Below are 18829 nucleotides of genomic sequence, written 5' to 3' on the forward strand. Positions count from 1 at the left end.
AATGGTGTGAGATGACCTCTCATTGTGGTTTTGATTTTTATTTCTCTAATGATTAATGATGTCGAGCATTTTTTCATATACTTGTTGGCCATCTGCATATCATTGGAGAAATGTCTAAGTCTTTTGCTCATTTTTTAAGTAGTTGTTACTGAATTGTAGGAGTTATTTATATATTCTGGATATCAACTACTCATCAAATGTTTAATTGCAAATATTTTCTCCCATTCCATAGGTTGCCTTTTCAGTCTGATCATGTCCTTTAGTGCACAGAAGTTTTAAATTTTGATGTAGTATAGTTTATCTATTTTTACTTTTTTTTTTTTTTTTTTCCGAGATGGAGGCTCACTCTGTTGCCCAGGCTGGAGTGCAGTGGCACAATCTTAGCTCACTGCAACTTCCACCTCCCAGGTTCGAGGGATTGTCCTCCCTCAGCCTCCTGAGTAGCTGGGAGTACAGGCACACGCCACCATGCCCGGCTAATTTTTGTGTTTTTAGTAGAGACGGGGTTTTGCCACATTGGCCAGGTGGTTTCAAACTCCTGACCTCAAGTGATCCAACCTCCTAGGCCTCCCAAAGTGCTGGGATTACAGGCGTGAACCATCGCACCTGGCTTTACTTTTATGCCTGTGTCATAGCCAATAATTCATTGTCAAATCCTCATTTAACTTTTTAAACAACAGCCAACCTGTTTTCCACAGTTGTTACACTACTTTACATTTCTGCCTACGATGTTTGAAAGTTCTAGTTCCTCCACATACTTGCCAACATGTGATGTGAACTATCTTACTAATTTTCATCATTCTAATTGGGGTGTAGTGGTATCTCCCTGTGGTTGTAATTTGCATTACCCTAAAAAGCAATGATGTTGAACATCTTTTCCAGTGCTTATTTGCCATCTGAACGTCTTCTTCAGTGATGTGTCCATTCAGATCTTTACATATTATTTTACTGAGTTATTTGCTTTCTTTTTGTTGGATTTTGATACTTTTGGATACAAATCCTTTGTCAGATATATGTTGTATTCTTATTTTTTCCAGATCGTGGCTTGTTTTGTAATTTTCCTAACAGTACTATTCAAAAAACAGATCTTTTACTTTTGATGACATCCATTTTATCAAATTGTTCTTTTGTGAGTCATACCTTTGGCATCATATGTAAGAAGTGTTTGTCTAATACAAGATGACACAATTTCTCCTGATTTATTCTAGAATTTTCATTGTTTTAGGTTTCCTACTGAGGTATATTATCATTATTAATTTTTAATATGTTGGGAGATATTGATCAAAGTTAATATTTTTACATAGGGATATCCAATTATTCCAGTATGATTTGTTGGAAACATACCATTTATCCACTGATTGTCTTTGAACATTTGTCGAAAATCAGTTGCTCATATATGTGTGGGTCTATTTCTGAATTTTTTATTCTCTTCTATTTATCTATTTTTCTATCACTGTGCCAAAACTACACTGTCTTGACTGCAGTAGTTCTACATACATTTTAAAATCAGGTTAGCCCTGCAAATTTTTTATATTTTTCTGATTTGTTTTGGCTACTCTTTAAGTTCTTTGCATTTTCATATAGAATTCAGAGACAACTTTTTAGTTTTTACAAAACACACACACACAACTACTAGGATTTTGATTGAGATGGATTTGAGTCTGTAGTTCAGTTTGTGGACAATTGACATATTAACCATATTGCATACTTTGATCCATGAACAAAGTAGATTTCCATTTAGTTAGGTCTTCTTTAATTTCTCTCACCAATGTTTTATAGTACTTAATATACAGATATTTTGCATTTTTGTCATATTACTGTATTTCATATTTTAATGCTATTATAAATGATATCATTATTTAAATTTTGATTTCAAATTGTTCATTGTTAGTATATAAAATCAAATTGATTTTATAAAGTTATGTGTCCTGCAACCTTCCTAAACTCACTTATTAGTTCTAGTAGCTTTTAAGAGATTTAATTGGATTTTATACATAGCGAGTTGTGTTGTCTACAAAGGACAATTTTACTTTGTTCTTTCCAACTTGTATGCCATTTCTTTATTTATTTACTTATTTTATTTAACTGCCCTGGCTAGAACCTGCAGTACACTGTTGAGTAGAAGAAGTGATGAAAGCACTTTATCTTGTTCCTGATCTCAGGAGGAATGCTCAGTCTTTCACCATTAAGTGTGATACCAACTATAAAATTTGTGTAGATACTTTCAAATCAGATTTAGGATCTCGTTTACCCCTAATTTGCTGAGGGGTTTAACATTTCAAAATCAAGGACAGATGTTGGATTTTGTCAAAAGCTTATTCTACACCATTATAGTGACCATGATTTTTCATTTTTAGCTTGTTAATATGGTGATTTACACTGATCAGTTTTCAAATACAAAGCCAACCTTGCATTTTTTGAAAAAATTCCTTTGTTCCTGATGTATTATCCAATTATTGGATAGTGATTTACTAAAATTTCATATTGTTGGCTTTAATTTGGTAAAATCTCATTTAGGATTTTTGCATTTAAGTTTGTGAAGGCTATTGGTCTGTACTTTTATTGTAACACTTTTATTGTATTGGATCTGGTTAATGCTGGCCTCACAGAATGAGTTGGAAAATATTTCCTTATACTCAGTTTTCCGCAGGAGCTTGTATAAAGTTAGTATTATTTCTTCCTTAAACGTCTGATAAAATTTACCAGTGAAGCCACCTAGGTTTAGATTTTTTTGAATTTTTAATTTTTATGGGTACACAGTAAGTGTGTATATTAATGAGGTACAGAAGATACTTTGATCCAAGCATGCAATGTGTAATAATCACATTGTGGAAAATGGGGTATCCATCCTCTCAAGTATTTATTCTTTGTGTTACAAACAATCCAATTACACTCTTCTAGTCATTTTAAAATAATGTAGGCTGGGTGCGGTGGGCTCATAGACTGTAACCCAGCACTTGGGAGGCCAGGGCGGGTGGATCCGAGGTCAGGATATCGAGACCATCCTGGGCTAAAACGGTGAACCCCATCTCTCTAAAAAAAACAAAAAAAAAAAAAACATAGCGGCATGGGGTGGGTGGCGTAGTCCCAGCTACTCAGAGGCTGAGAGGAAGAATGCGTACCCGGGAGGCAGAGCTTGCAGGTGAGCTGGATAGTGGCCACTACACTCCAGGCCTGGGTGACAGACGTGAGGGAGGACATCGTACAAAAAAAAAAAAAAAAAAACTATTAATATTATTATTGACTGGAGTCACCCTGTTATCAAATACTAGGTCTTATTCATTCTTTCTATTTTAAAATACCCATTAACCATCCCCACCATCCCCACCCCTACTACCCTCCCCAGCTTCTGGTAACCACTCTTTTACTCTCTATCCCCATGAGTTCAATTGCTTTGATTTTTGGATCCCACAAATAAAAACATACGATGTTTGTCTTTCTGTGCCTGGCTTATTTCACTTAACATAATGACCTCTGGTTCCATCCATGTTGTTGCAAATAACAGGATCTCATTTTTTTTTTTATAGCTGAATAGTATTCCACTGGGTATAAGTACCACATTGTCTTTATCCATTCATCTGCTGATGGACACTTAGGTTGCTTCCAAATCTTGGCTATGTGAAAAGTGCTGCAACAGAGTAGTACAGATACCTCTTCAATGTACCAATCTCCTTGTTTTAGGTATATGCCCAACAGTGGGATTGCTAGATCATATGGTAGCCTTATTTTGAGTTTTTGTCAGAACCTCTAAACTGTTCTCCATAGTGGTTGTACTAATTCACATTCCCACCAACAGTGTATAAGGGTTCCTTTTTCTCCACATCCTCACCAACATTTGTTATCACCTGTCCTTTGGGAAAAGGCCATTTTAACTGGGCCGAGATGATATCTCATTGTAGTTTGGATTTGCATTTCTCTGATGATCAATGATGTTGGGCACTTTTTCATATGCATTTTTGCCATTTGTATGTCTTTTTTTGACAAATGTCTACTCAAATCTTTTGCTTATTTTAAAATCAAATTATCAGATTTGTTTTCTATAGAGTTGTTTGAGCTCGTTATACATTCTGGTGATTAATCCCTTGTCAGATGGGTAGTTTGCAAATATTTTCTCCCAATCTGTGGGTTGTTTCTTCACTTTGTTGATGGTTTTCTTTGCTGTGCAGAAGCTTTTTAACTTGATGTGATGCTGGGTCTAGATTTCTGTGTCTGTGGGGGAAATGTTTTAATTATTTTTTATAGTTATAGCGCTATTCAGGTTATCTATTTTTTTCCTAAAGTGAGTATTGGTAGTTTGTGTCTGTCAGGGAACTGGCCATTTGATCTAAATTATTAAAGTTATTGGCATAAAGTTGTTTATAACATTCCCCCATTATCCTTTAATTGGTGTAGAATCCATAGTGATGTCACCTCTTTTAATTCCGATATTGATACTTCGTGTCTCTTTTCCTTTTTTCCTGATCAGTCCTACTAGAAGCTTATGCATTTTATTTATTTTCTAAAAACCACTTTTGACTTGATTTTCTTTATTGTTTTCTTGTTTTCTATTTTATAGGTTCCCATTTTGATCATTATTATTTCATTTCTTCTGTTTACTTTGGCATTACTTTGCTCTTTTTATTCTCGTTTCTTAAACTTTACTCTTTTCCTTTATTTTTTTTAACACTGAGATAGGGTTCCACTATTTTGCCCAGGCTGCATTTGAACTCCTGGGCTCAAGTAATTCTCCCACCTCAGCCTCCCAAGCAGCTGGGATTGTAGGTATGCACCACCACACCCAGCTACTTTTTTTTTTTTGTCTAGATACAGTTTATGATACCATTTTCTAATGTAGATATTTAGTGCTATAATCTCCCTCAGCTAATGTTTTAACAACGTTCCATAATTTTTTTGAGACGGGGACTTGCTCTGTCACCCAGATTGGAAGGCAGTGGTGTGATTATAGCTCACTGTAGCCTCAAACTCCTGGGCTCAGTGATCCTTTCATGCCAGCCTCCCAAGTAGCTAGGACTACAGGCATGCATCACCATGTCTAGCTAAATTATCTTTTTTTTTTTTTTGTAGAAACAGGGTCTCACTGTGTTACCCAGGCGAGTCTTGAACTCCTGGCCTCAAGCAATCTTCCTACCTTGGCCTCCCAAAGTGCTGGGATTACAGTTGTTAGCCACTATGCCTGGCCATAACCTTTTTTGCTTTTCTTTCTTTCTTCTTTGTATTATTATTGAGACAGAATTTTGTTCTGTTGCCCAGGCTGGATTGCCGCAGTGTGATTTTGGCTCACTGCAGCCTCAACTTCTCGGGCTCGAGTGATCATCCCACCTCAGCCTCTGGAATAGCTGGGACGACAGGTATGTGCCACCATGCCCAGATATATATATATAGTATTTTTTGTAGAGACGGGGTTTTGCCATGTTGCCCAGGCTGGTCTTGAACTCCTGAGCTCAAGTGATTTGCTTTCCTTAGCCTCCCAAAGTGCTGGGATTACAGGCGTGAGCCACTGCACCTGGCCAATAACTTTTTTGATCAGCTGTAATTATTTGTTTTTTAATGACTGCTTCAGGATTTACAGTGTTATGTCTTTGGCTTATTTGTCTACCTTCAAGTGATATTATTACTACTTCCTGTACAGCAGTGGCATATAGCAGTGGTTCTCATTTGGGGACAATATTGAGAGACATTTTTAATTGTCATGACTGGGGGTAAAAGCCATTGATGCTGCTAAACATCCTAGAATGCTAGGACAGCCCCACCACAAAATTATCTGGTTCAAAATGTCAATAAGGCCAAAGTTGGGAAAAATCCATATTTCTATCAGGTGTCATTTTTCTTTTGCCTAAAAGACTTACTTTAACATTTCTTGTAGTGCAGGTCTGTGAGTGATCCATTATTTTAGCTTTTTAATGGCTGCAAATGTGTTTTGCCTTTGTTCTTGAACAATATTTTCACTGGTCTGGAATTCTAGTTTGGCTTACTCTGTTGTCCAGGCTGGAGTGCAGTGGTGTGATCATGGCTCACTGCAGCCTTGAGTTCCTGCATTCAAGTGATCATCCCACCTCAACCTTCAGAGTAGCTGAGATTACTAGTTTTTTTCTTTCAGTACTTTAAACATGCTGCTCCACTGTCTTCATGGTTGCATTGTATCCAGTGAGAAATCTGTTGTGATCCCCGTCTTCTTTTCCATACACAATGTCTTTGTCCTCTGGGCATTTTCTTTTTGAATGTTTTGAGCAATTTAATTATAAAGTAGTTTTCTTCAGATTTATTCTGTGGCTTACTGTTCTCCCCTACTGAAACAGTCCCATCTGAGTATTCTACTTAATGCACAAAGCAATGCAGTGTTTTCAGTCCAGTTTGTGAGAAGAGACACTATTCCTGGCCATGTTTCTATGCCTGGCACCATTCTCTCTAATCCTCTGGGATGGTTCTTTCTTTGGCCTCGGATAACTTTTCCTCATATGCCAATCAGTACTCTGCTAAGTGTCCTAGGGGACCCTACACAGATCCCCAGAATTCTCTGTGCAGGTCCCTCTCCTCCAGAATTCTGTCTTGTGAACTCTATCTGCCTTGGTCTCCTTAGATTCTCAGCTGTCTCTTCAACTCAGGAATTTCATCAGACAGCTACACCTGGGTCTCCCATCCCTGTGTAGCTGTCTGGTAACTCTCTCAGGACAGTAAGTTAGGACATTTGTAGGGCTCATCTCATTTGTTTCCCATCTATCAGAGATCATCATATTTCATTGTTGATGCCCAATGTCTTAAAAGTCATTATTTCATCTATTTTATTTGGGATTATTTCAAGCGGGAGTGTAATTCCAGTTCCTGTAACTCTTCTATGACCAGAAATAGAAGACTGTCCTTCAGTTTTCTTCATGTCTAAGTATTTCCCCTTTTTTAAATTAAGTTTTCTTCTTCAGGGATTATTTAGAAATGCATTAATTTCCAAATGTATTTTAATTTAACTTCTATCTTAATTACAACATGTTCTGTGCAGAGGGCATTGTGCCGCACTGTCTGGATTCCTCTTCAGAGGGGCAGGCCAAAAGCCATCAAATGTCAGCCTTCTCCAGGAACTATCCTCAGCTTTAATCTACCTCACCCACTTAAAGCCCAGGACAAATCCCACAATCCTCTTGCATTGCTTGCATTGCTGCTGGCTGACTTTTTTCTAATGCATACTTTCACTGAGGGTGTAGCCCTGTAAATATCTGGGCTTCTTGTGGAGAACTCAGTTCCAACTTTCCACCTCTTGCAAGCCCAAAGACTCAAATCCTCTTCTTGCATGGCTGATAACATTCAAGTCCATTGGATATCAAATCACCAAACTGCCTCTTGGCAACCAAAGACACCATCCACACACTTACCTTTCTAATTTCCATTTCATCTTCATTTTTGGCTCTAAGGATTTATTTCACTTTCTTGAATATACTTTAAAAGGATGTTTAAATTTTATTCAGCATTTCTGTGTGCTTGTAGCCAAAGGGCTTTATGAATGCCCAGCTTGCCATGTTATTTTATTCTTATTTATTTATTTATTTATTGAGATAGAGTCTCACTCTATCACCCAGGATGGAGTGCAGTGGCGCAATCTCTGCTCACTGCAACTTCTGCCTCTCAGGTTCAAGTGATTCTCCTGCCTCAGGCTCCCAAGTAGCCGGGATTACAGGCATGCACCACCACTCCCAGCTAATTTTTGTACTTTTTTAGTAAACGGGGTTTTACCATGTTAGCCAGGCTGGTCTCAAACTCCTGACCTCAAGTGATCCACCTGCCTTGGCCTCCCAAAATGCTGGGATTACAGGCGTGAGCCACCACATCTGGCCTATTCTACTTTTTAAAAACATGCTAAATTCTGTGATTAAACTAACTGCAAATGTGACAGCATTTTCCTTCTGACTCAGTTAACTGCTAATTTGTCATGATTGTACAAACTTTGGTATAAGTCTCAATAATTTTGTAATTTGTCACAAATCTTCTGTGGGAAGAGTCTTCTGTTCTTCCAAAGGAAAATGGATAATCAGTATAAAAACAGTCATGTAAAGAGTCAAGGCTCCTGGGCTGGACACAGTGGCTCACACCTGTAATCTCAGTACTTTGGGAGACCAAGGTGGGAGAATTGCTTGAGGTCAGGAGCTCAAGATCAGCCTGGGCAAGGCAACATAGTGAGATTCCTTCTCTACAAAAAAAGAAAAAGAAAAAAAGAAAAAAATCTCAAGGCTCCTAATGGAAAATTTTCTCTGATCCCCATTGCAAAGTTTCGTTTTATATCAATTCCAAGGCCCCACTATAGATATGCTGATTTGGTGGACCTGGGAAATTTATCTGTAGGTATAAAATTACCTCTTGTGCATCCCAAACTTGGAGTCCACTAGCCTTGGTTTCAGAGACTGGTTACAGCCTTTATATATCTGTAATCCATACAGTCAAATTGTGCCATCTGGATTTGAAATAATCATAGGGAGGAGTGGGAACTAGTCAGGTCCTGTAACTATGCTGCACAGAAAGGAGTCTGCCATCTCTTTTTTACCCTCTCAAACCTACCTTCTGGAGCAGACAGGGACTTCAGAGAAGATGGCTGGTTTTTACACAGCCATCTGAGGTCTGCAGAGTAGTGGGGGTATGAAGCATGTATGTGGCCAGAGAGAAGGTATGGCACATAGCCCTCTCAAAAAATAACAGAAGGAAAATTTCTAATAGCTAGAGTGCTTACTTATGTATTACTAGTGTGAAAATTACAAACTTCTTGTAGTGTTTGAATGAGAAACCAGCCAGAATCACTTCTTTATTCTAAAAACAGCCACTATGATGTTTAATATTAGGTGTCAACTTGACTGGATTCAGAGATGCCTAGATGGCTGGGGAAGCATTGTTTCTTTGAGTGTCTGATGACAGAAAAGGATGACATTTCAGTCAGTGGACTGGGAGAGGAAGACCCACCCTCAATGTCAGTGGGCACCACCTAGTCAGCTGCCAGCACAGCTAGAAGCAAGCAGGTGCAAAAAGGGGGATAAGAAGCTTGCTGGGTCTCCTGTCTCTTCCCATGCCAAGGGCTTTGCTTCCTCTCTTCCTGCCCTTAGACATTGAGGTTCTTCGGTCTTTGGACTCCGGGACTTGCACTAGCAGCCTCCTAGAGGTTCTAGGGCCTCTGGCCTCAGACTAAGGCTGCACTTTAGTTTCCTTGGTTTTGAGGCTTTCAGACTGGGACTGAGCCACACTACCAGCTTCTCTCTTTTGCAGCTTGCAGATGGTCTATGGTGGGACTTCGCCTTAAGCCAATTCTCCCTAGTAAAATTCCTTTTATATATACATACATCCTATTCATTCCGTCCTTCTGGAGAAAGAACCCTAATATAGCTACTTAAAGAAAAGCAGATTGAACTATTTTTTCCCACTCTGAACAAAGAAAGTAAGCAAAAAGAAAAAAAAAGAGTGATATTTATAAGAATAGCAGATGTTTATTGAAGGAATTATCACTATTTCCTGTGAAAATAATTTCATGACTCCAGTTTTGTAACATCAGAGGCTATTAAAGACAGTCTAGTGACTAAAAACAACCTGACAATATGGGCATCTTTTAAATTTTATATTAAAGGGAAAAACAATCAAGAAAGGAAGTCTTGCTGAGGGTACAGAGCTGCAATGAAATTTAGTCTTAAGGGATTTAGATTCAACAGCTACTAACTAATCCTAATTACTCAGCTACTTAAAGCTGTTTTTTACTTCAATTTTCTTCCAAGTAAGACCTAACACAAGACGCACCATCTGTGAAAAAAGATTTCTAAGTCCAGGGTGACACCTTCCTCTCTAAGCAGAATTCTTTGTCTTACATATTGCCCTCTAATCAAGCATATATAAAATAAGATTTTCGTATTTTCCTCTCAACTAAAAAGAGCATATATATTTTGATTCTACACAGGAGCAATTCTATATAACCAGGATGTCTGTGGCTAAAATTATTGCCTCTTTATATTCCTCAGGATATTCAGGGTACTAAAATCATAAGTGAATAAATGTGAGTAGACAAGAAACCAAATAACAAGAATGAGCAATACACAGTAGTTTAGTGATGTGTATTTCAAAAGCACTGGGTTGGGTTTTTGTGGGTTTTTTTGTTTTGTTCTGTTTTGTTTTTGAGACAGAGTCTTGCTCCGTGGCCTAGGCTGCAGTGCAGAGTCATGATCATAGCTCACTGTTAACAGTGAACTCCTGGGCTTAAGTGATCCTCTCACCTCAGCCTCCTGAGTACCTAGGACTACAGGTGTATGCAACCAGGACTGATTAGAGCTGAGTTTCTGATGAAGAGAGAAGAAACGGCAGTACAGAGAGGTACATGACTTGAGAGACACATAAACTAGCAACTAAGCAATGCAGACTAAGGACTGCCTTTGGGGAACAGCCAGGTTTCCATTGGAACAAGAATGTGAAGAAAACATATTCATTCAAGACCAGCCTGACCAACATGGTGAAACCCCGTATCTACTAAAAATACAAAAAATTAGCCGGGTGTGGTGGCAGGCACCTGTAATCCCAGCTACTCAGGAGGCTGAGGCAGGAGAATCGCTTGAACCCAGGAGGCAGAGGTTGCAGTGAGCCAAGATCGTGCCATTGCACTCCGGCCTGGGCGACAAGAGCAAAATTCAAGCTCATAAATAAATACATAAATAAATAAATAAATAAATAAATAAATAAATAAAGCCAGGCGTGCTGGTTCATGCCTGTAATCCCAGCACTTTGGGAGGCCGAGGAAGGCACATCTCCTGAGGTCAGGAGTTCAAGATCAGCCTGGCCAACACAGTGAAACCCTATCTCTACTAAAAATACAAAAATCAGCCGGGCGTGGTGGCAGGTGCCTGTAATCTCAGCTACTCAGGAGGCTGAGGCAGGAGAATTGCTTGAACCTGGGAGCCGGAGGTTGCAGTGAGCCGAGAGCTGAGATCGCACCACCGCACTCCAGCATGGGCGACAGCGCGAGATTCTGTCTCAAAACAAACAAACAAACAAAAAAAAACATTCAAAGAGACAGTTCCTGGTTTCCAGAGGGTATTATGAAAGGGCTTGAAAGGACAGTAAGAGCTGCATGCCTAAACTCTGACTGAGGTAAAAGTTGGTAGCCCTGGGAGACTCCTAGAGAAAGATGGGTGATCAGTTCAAATTATAGCAGAATGTTTATCTGAAAGGATGCAAGGACCTGTTGTCAAATGTTTATTCCTACAGCTCAAGGCAGGTATTAGCCTAGAAGATGGGTGATGGCCTCCTCAAGGGACTATAATCCTCACTTGCCCAGGGTAAGAAATATGAAGCTCTCCTATCTTCAGATCTCTAGGTATGAGATGGCATCATATCCTTCCTTGAAGATATATACTGTTGAAGATCATAAAGTCTTCTAAGACAAAAAAGAAAGCCTATCTAAAGAAAGTTTTAGGCACTATGACCTGGTGATGAAAAAATGTTTTGGTCAGAGAATATCTGCTCAGCAATATATAAAGCATCAACAATTCTGCTCAGGAATGATATACCAGGTTTGTCCCATGAATGGAGCAAATCTGTCCCAGGCCCTCCAAACCCTGCTTGCAATGACCACACAAAGGATTATTATATCACAAATTATGTGCAAACCACTATCCTATCAAAATAGGACAAAATAAGTAATTTTTTCATACAAATATATGACCTTCACCCTTCACTTCTTTCTTTCCAGTAACAGCAAAAAGAAATATATATGCCTTAAAACTAAATTACGAGGTACAGAGATAGGCCATAAATCTCATTCACAGAACACTGATGGCATCTTCCCTATAAAACCATGGTCAAATAATTGTTAGATACAATCACCTTTCATAGAGGCAGCTACCCGGGAAAATGCCAACTGGTCTCCCACTCACATTACAGAACCACCATGGTGGGCAGAGACACTTTGGTATAATGAAGAAAGCATGAATTTCAAAGTCAGATCTGAGCTCAAATCCTGGCTCTGACAACTTAGTGGCCAGTCACCTAACTTCACTGACACTCAATTTTCTTGTATAATAGTGGGGGGACTAAATAATGTATTATCAAAAATTCCCCAAACAATTCACTATGTGCATAAGACAGACAGCAGTGGGCTTAGGGATTCACTGTATACCAGAGGAATGGCTGAGTTAAAAATAGGGAGATTCTAAGTGTTCCAGATTGACTTTCAGCTAAGCATTTAAAATGTTTTAAATATTGGTGGAAGATAGGCTGAGACCTTCAAGGAGGGCTGGTCATAAAGAAAGGCAGACGAAGGCAGAAAACATCTGTTGTACTGATTGCTCAACACCCCTCCCTCCCTTCTTCAGGGTGATTTTTCTCAGTGACAAAATAAACCAGATGAGAAAGCCTCAGCTCCTTTTCCACTTCCCAATTTGAAGGAGTTGTGTGAAGGCAAGATGCAGTTGTGGCCACTGTCTTGCCACCATGAGGTTATGAAAAAATGAAAATCAATATGCTGAAAATTATGGAGTTAAGAGAGAAGTTTGATGAAGTGCTGAGTTGCCAAACCAAACATAGCACTGCTTACTTCTAGACTTCCCCTTAAGCAATCAATCAATATTCTTAAGGTCTAGGCTGCTAGTACTTGGTATTCCGTTCATTACATCTGAAAATATCCTAAGTACTACCTTACACAAAAATTCTCTTTAATCACTCTCCCTAAAGTGTTTAGAAACACTGCTCCAATGTCCTATACTTAAGATTTTATCATTTACCATCTGTCTGGCTTACCATCTATTTCATGCATTACTCACTTAATCCTTACAACCTTGTAAGGTAGGTAATTACTCCTTTTTTACACACAGGTCTGAGGCTCAGAGCAGTTAAGTGACTTGTCCAAAACTGATAAGCTAGTTCATGGCAAAACTGGGGTTAGAACATGGATCTCTCCAACCCCAGAGTTTGTTCTTTTAGCCTTTCAGCTCTCTATACCATGTGAAGGCAGAGTCTCCCACTAGTTTTATATGTATCTAAAGTTTTTGAGTCTACAGTTGTTTCAATTTCAGTTTTTTCTGGTTGTCTAGACATATATTGAAAAGATGAAGCCTAGGTTGCTTTCCATCATCTGCAGATCCTTCCACAACTGTGGGAAAGGAGGGTTCAGTGAATTTTTGCTGTGTTCTTTTAACCTAACAGTGTTATTATATATTTTGTTGACAACTCTAAAGTCAGCTTGTCTTAAAACTAAAAAAGACAAAGGATCGATGTTTATGATTTTACTGAACAGGAAACATGCTCTAAAAGGAAGGGACTTGCTCGCGGTTCCACTGCTGCTAAATGCCAATGTCAGGGCGTAATCCCAGGGTTCAGGCTCTATATAGTATGTGCCTTTCATAACACTGCTGAGTGAAAATGAGCATGTCTTCATTGCATTTAAAAAATACTGTGCTTTTTTTCTTGAATATAAAATCAGTATATTCTCATGTAGAAAATCTAGAAAGCATACAAAAGTATACAGAAGAAAATAGAAATCACCTATAATCCTATCACCCAGAGATGATCACTGTTAACATTTTGGTTTACTTCCCAATTTTTCCTATGCATAAATTTTTTTTAAATTTTGGATTGTATGTCATTGTTTTATCTTCTGTCTTATCCAAATCATTTCTCCATGGCATTAAATTGTCTTTAAAAATGTTTATAATGGCTGCAGAACCATCACACAGATAGCTCATCATTCATTTCAACACTGTAATGCTGAAAATTTGGTCTTCTTCTTTCAGTCATATATGATGCTGCCATGAACATCCCTTTCATTAATCTTTGCCTACTTCTAATTATTTTCCCTGTATGATTCTTAGAAGTAGACTTAAAAAGTTGATACTAAAGAACTACTTTTTAGAAAAGCAGCAGTCAGCCCTACTACCCAGAATATCTGTTACTTACGACATTTCTTTCTCCTCATTATGTTTTCTCTGGTGTTGAATAAGCTGTGAGCTATACCGATAGGCTTTCCCACACTCACTACATTTATATGGTTTCTCCTTAGTGTGGGTTCTCAAGTGTAGAATAACTTGAGACGTCTGCCTGAAGGTTTTCCCACATTCATTACATTTATAGGGTTTCTCTCCAGTGTGAACTCTCTGATGATCAACAAGGTTTCGATTAGAAGTAAAAGCCTTCCCACACTCACTACATCTGTAAGGTTTCTCTCTACGATGAAGTCTCTGGTGTTCATTAAGGGTTTTCCTTAAGATGAAAGCTTTTCCACACTCATCACATTCATAAGGCTTCTCCCCAGTGTGAATTCTCTGATGGTCCATAATCTTTGTATTTGAACCACATGTTTTCCCACACTCCTTACATTTGTAAACTTTTTTTCCTCTGTGCATTTGCCGATGTTGAGTAAGGTTTGAACTACGGCTAAAGGCTTTCCCACACTCAATGCAAGTATAGGGCTTCTCTCCAGTGTGAACTCTGTGATGTGATATAAGGCCCGAACTCCGACTAAAGGCTTTCCCACACTCTTTACATTCATACGTTTTCTCCCCACTGTGGATTCCCTGGTGCCGAATAAGATGTGACTTTCCACTGAAAGATTTCCCACATTCACTGCATGTATAGGGCTTCAGTCCAGTGTGGATTCTCCGATGAACAACAAGGTTAGAGCTATGGCTGAAGGCTTTTCCACACTCCTTACACTTATAGGGTTTCTCTCCCGTGTGGATTCGCTCATGTACCGTGAGGTTTGCACTCTGACTAAAGGCTTTCCCACACTCAGTACATACATACTGTCTCTTTTCAGCCTGAACTCTCTTGTTTGTTGCACGGTCATAGCACTGACTATTGTCTTTTTCAGATTCTTGGTCACTCCCTTCTGTGAGTACTTTATTGTCTTTAACTGTCTTATGTTTGAAATTTCTTGTTTTTCTCCTCATTTTCTCCTGCTTGGAACACACCAGTGTCCTCTCTAGTCTTCTCTTTCCCTTCAGAAGAGCCTTCTAAATTTTGACTTTCCTGGGCAACGTCTCTGTGGAATTCTCTTGAAAGTATGTACTTTTCAGGAATGATGCTTTGGAATTAACTCCGCCTCAGTCCCAGTTTCACCATCTGACAGGAGAAACAGAAATTGCACATGTCACCTATTCTCTGTACCAGAGGAAGGAGAACTATCCACGGACCAGATGTGGTAGACATATGGAAGGGTTAAGTGTTCAAGGGCAGGGCAACAGATCAAAAAGATGACAAAAATGAAGTTAAATATAGAAGCCAATGTAAAGGCTTATGGAAAGCCAGGGCTGAGGGGAGCCCAACAGGTCCAGGATCAGAATAAGCAATGAATCGTATAAAATCCACCCTAGTTCCTTCCTGCCTCATCCTCTACTCCCTGAATTGGAGCCATCTAGCTCCTTTTTTTTTTTTTCCCTTTTGAGATGGAGTTTTGCTCTTGTTGCCCCTGGCTAGAGTGCAATGGCCCGATCTTGGCTCACTGCAACCTCCGCTTCCCAGTTTAAAGCGATTCTCCTGCCTCAGCCTCCCTAGTAGCTGGGATTACAGGCGCCCGCCACCACGCCCAGGTAATTTTTTGTATTTTTAGTAGAGATGCGGTTTCACTATGTTGGCCAGGCTGTCTTGAACTCCTGACCTCAGGCAATCCATCCACCTCAGCCTCCCAAAGTGCTGGGATTACAGGCGTGAGCCACTGCGCCCAGCTCAGAGCCATCTAACTCCTAATGGCAGGCTCAACTATAATCTGGCCCTAGAAAAAGTGAATTGAAAGATGACTGAACTTTAGATCAGTTTGGCTTTTAGTTCTTGCTAACCTATTCCCCTAGCACCAGTGATACTGTAGTTAGTATGTAAAAGGTGCTCAAAATGGTTTTACAGAATAGCAACTAGGATTCTGTCTTAGGTTGTAAGTAGGTTGTATTTACTTACATCTTTTGCTCAAGGTCCAGGTACTAGATCCCAGTCTACATCCTTGCATGTAAGCCCTATCTTGTTAAGTGGTGACACAATTCTTCCAATATTGAGCCTAGTAACATCACAGCCTACTTCACAGGGGCTGGCCTATAGCTGGATCCAGTTTGATATGCAAGTTTAGTCTGTCTTCTTTTCACCATGCTGTCACTCTGACAGACTGAGACTACTTAAGGGGTGAATCTGAGAGGCTAAATTGGGAAAGAAGGTTAGTTAAAGCATGGCAGATGAAACTCTGATAGGACCTTGCATGGCATAATAGTAAAGTATTTAAGGATGGCAAAAGCATCACAGTAGGGGCAGCATAACCAAGAGATGACAATACATGAAACCAAACATCAGAATAAGCAGGGATTTCCCAACTGGTTTGATGTGAAACTCTGGACATACAGGTAACCATGGCAGACCTTAGAGGGAGTTGGGATGTAAAAAAAAGCAAAAAGATAACTACATGATACTAACACATGACTAATTTTCCTTACTATGGTCCTTTATAGACTTGCCCATATGTATATTGTCAGACAATTAAATATATGGTAGATATTATTTCGCATCCTACTTCTTGCAGTTCATTTCATTTATTTATTTTTTAGTTGATAAAAAAAAAGTATATATATTTATGGCATACAACATGTTTTGATAAATGTTTACACGTGGAACAGGTAAATCAAGCTAATTAACATATCCATTACTTCACATACTTATTATTTTTTCGTGGTAAGAACATTTAAAATCTCTCTTAGCACTTTTCAAGTCTAAATATGTTGATATTAACTATAATTACCATGTTATACAATAGATTTCCTGAAATTATTCCTCCTAATAGAAATTTTGTATGCTTTGATCAACAGCTCCCTAATCCCTGCTTCACATTTTTTTTTTTTTTTTTTGAGACGGAGTTTCGCTCTGTCACCCAGCCTAGAGTGCAGTGGTGCAATCTCAGCACACTACAACCTCCACTTCCTAGGCTCAAGCAATTCTCCCTGCCTCAGCCTCCTGAGTAGCTGGGATTACAGGCATCTGCCACCGCACCTGGCTAGTTTTTATATTTTTCAAGTAGAAATGGGGTTTTGCCATGTTGGCCAGGCTGGTCTTGAACTCCTGACCTCAGGTGATCCGCCTGCCTCGGCCTACCAAAGTGCTGGGATTACAGGTGTGAGCCACTGCACCCGGCCTCCACTTAATTTTTATGCATATTTTTCCACACTGCTATTTAATCTTCATATGATCAGCGAATTCCTTGTAATTTCCTTCCATTTTGCTAGTGTTGGACATTTCTGTTGTTCCTTGAAGTTAACTACTATCAATAATGCTATCATAATCTCTTTATACACACAAAATTTCCTTCCTATTAAAATATATTCCTAGGACAAAAGTTCTACAAATGAGTTAATTGGGTCAGAAGGAGTGCAACTGTTGTGCAGTATTGCTTGCTGCTATTCAAAAAAGTTTGATGGGCTGAGCACGGTGGCACACGTCTGTAATCCCAGTACTTTGCAAGGCTGAGATGGGAGAATTGCTTGGGACCAAAAGTTTGAGACCAGCCAGGGTAAGACAGGGAGACTACATCTCTACAAAAAATTTTAAAATTAGTTAGGCATGGTGGTGTGCACCTGTAGTCTCAGTTACTCAGGGGGCTGAGGTGGGAGGATTGCTTGAGCCCAGGAGGTCCAGGCTGCAGTGAGCCCTGATTATGCCACTGCACTTCAGCCTAGGCAAAAGAGCAAGACTTTGTCTCAAAAGAAAAAAAAAAAGTTTGACCAATTCCCATTGTCCCATAGCTTTCTGATAAATGGAGTCACACTTTCTGGAGAATGGAAATAGCAAATGGTAGTACTCGAGATTGGCAAAAAGATAACTGCACATATTCAAGTTCACATCTCAGAAGTGCAGGTGGCCACGGATTCTATACACAGGCACATACACACAAACTCATGCCCAAGATATGAGGGATAGGACGAGAGAATGGTGAGGGAGGGTGGATTCTTGCCAGGATCCTGGGCTCACTCACATTCAGCTGCTGCTACCTCTCCTAATCATAAAGGATGAAGCAAGTGGAGAAAACAGTGCAAAGCCAGGGGACTGCAATGCAGAGCAGGAGAGCAAGTGAATTCACCTTCAAAGTTCTGTGAGAAAGTTGATAGTTTTTTCTGAATTTCTTTTCAATTTCTAATCTTCTCTGGAACTTCTCTTTTCTTCATACATTTCTTAAATTCATAACTAATGAGCACCCTACTCTGTATATATCCCTGTTCTGGGTCTAACACAGGGAAAATTTAAAGAAGCATTGTTACGGACTGAATGTTTGTGTCCCCCTAACATTTGCATGTTAAAGCTCTAATCCCCAATGTGACTGTATTTGGAGATGGGGCCTCTAAGGAGATAATTAAAGTTACATGAGGTCATAAGGGTGGGCCTGATCCATCAAAATTAGTGAGTTTATAAAAAGAAATACAAAAAAGCTCTCTCACATGCTCTCCCTCTCTCCACACACATGCACACAAAGGCCATGAGAATACATAGCAAAAAGATGGCCAGCTACAAGCCAGGATGAGAGCTCCCTACCAGAAACGGAAATGGCGAGGCACATGGATCTCACACTTCTAGGCTCCAGAACCGTGAGAAAATAAGTTTCTGTTGTTTATGGCATTTTGTTATGGTAACTCAAGCCGACTAATACAAGCATGAAATATCATACACCCTTTAAAAAGCTTACAATGGAGTAGTATGGCAAAACAATAAGAGAGCAAATTCAAATTTACAATTTACGCAAGCAGGAGATGAAGGGGACTAGGGGAGGGAGGGAGCAATTACCAAGGCATGGAATGATGAAGAAAAGCATTTTAAAAAGGCAGAATTTAGGCTGAGCCCTGGAGAATAAGCAGTGTTTTCTAAAAAA

The 18829-nt window shown here is 39.3% G+C and overlaps 1 protein-coding gene across 1 annotated transcript in view; it reads right to left on the bottom strand.

The window, feature by feature from the left end:
* Nucleotides 1-10948: 10948 nt before the first annotated feature.
* The window catches only part of ZNF660 (zinc finger protein 660), a 13791-nt gene continuing 5910 nt past the window's right edge, over nucleotides 10949-18829 (bottom strand). Inside the window, exon 3 of the mRNA XM_017876308.1 lies at nucleotides 10949-15060. Within this exon, the coding sequence (XP_017731797.1) occupies nucleotides 13893-14888 (996 nt within the window). The 5' untranslated portion in view covers nucleotides 14889-15060 and the 3' untranslated portion in view covers nucleotides 10949-13892. The remainder of the gene's footprint in view (nucleotides 15061-18829) is intronic.

Source organism: Rhinopithecus bieti, unplaced genomic scaffold, assembly GCF_001698545.2.
Source record: "Rhinopithecus bieti isolate Rb0 unplaced genomic scaffold, ASM169854v2 scaffold_9581, whole genome shotgun sequence".
Lineage (NCBI taxonomy): Eukaryota > Metazoa > Chordata > Mammalia > Primates > Cercopithecidae > Rhinopithecus > Rhinopithecus bieti.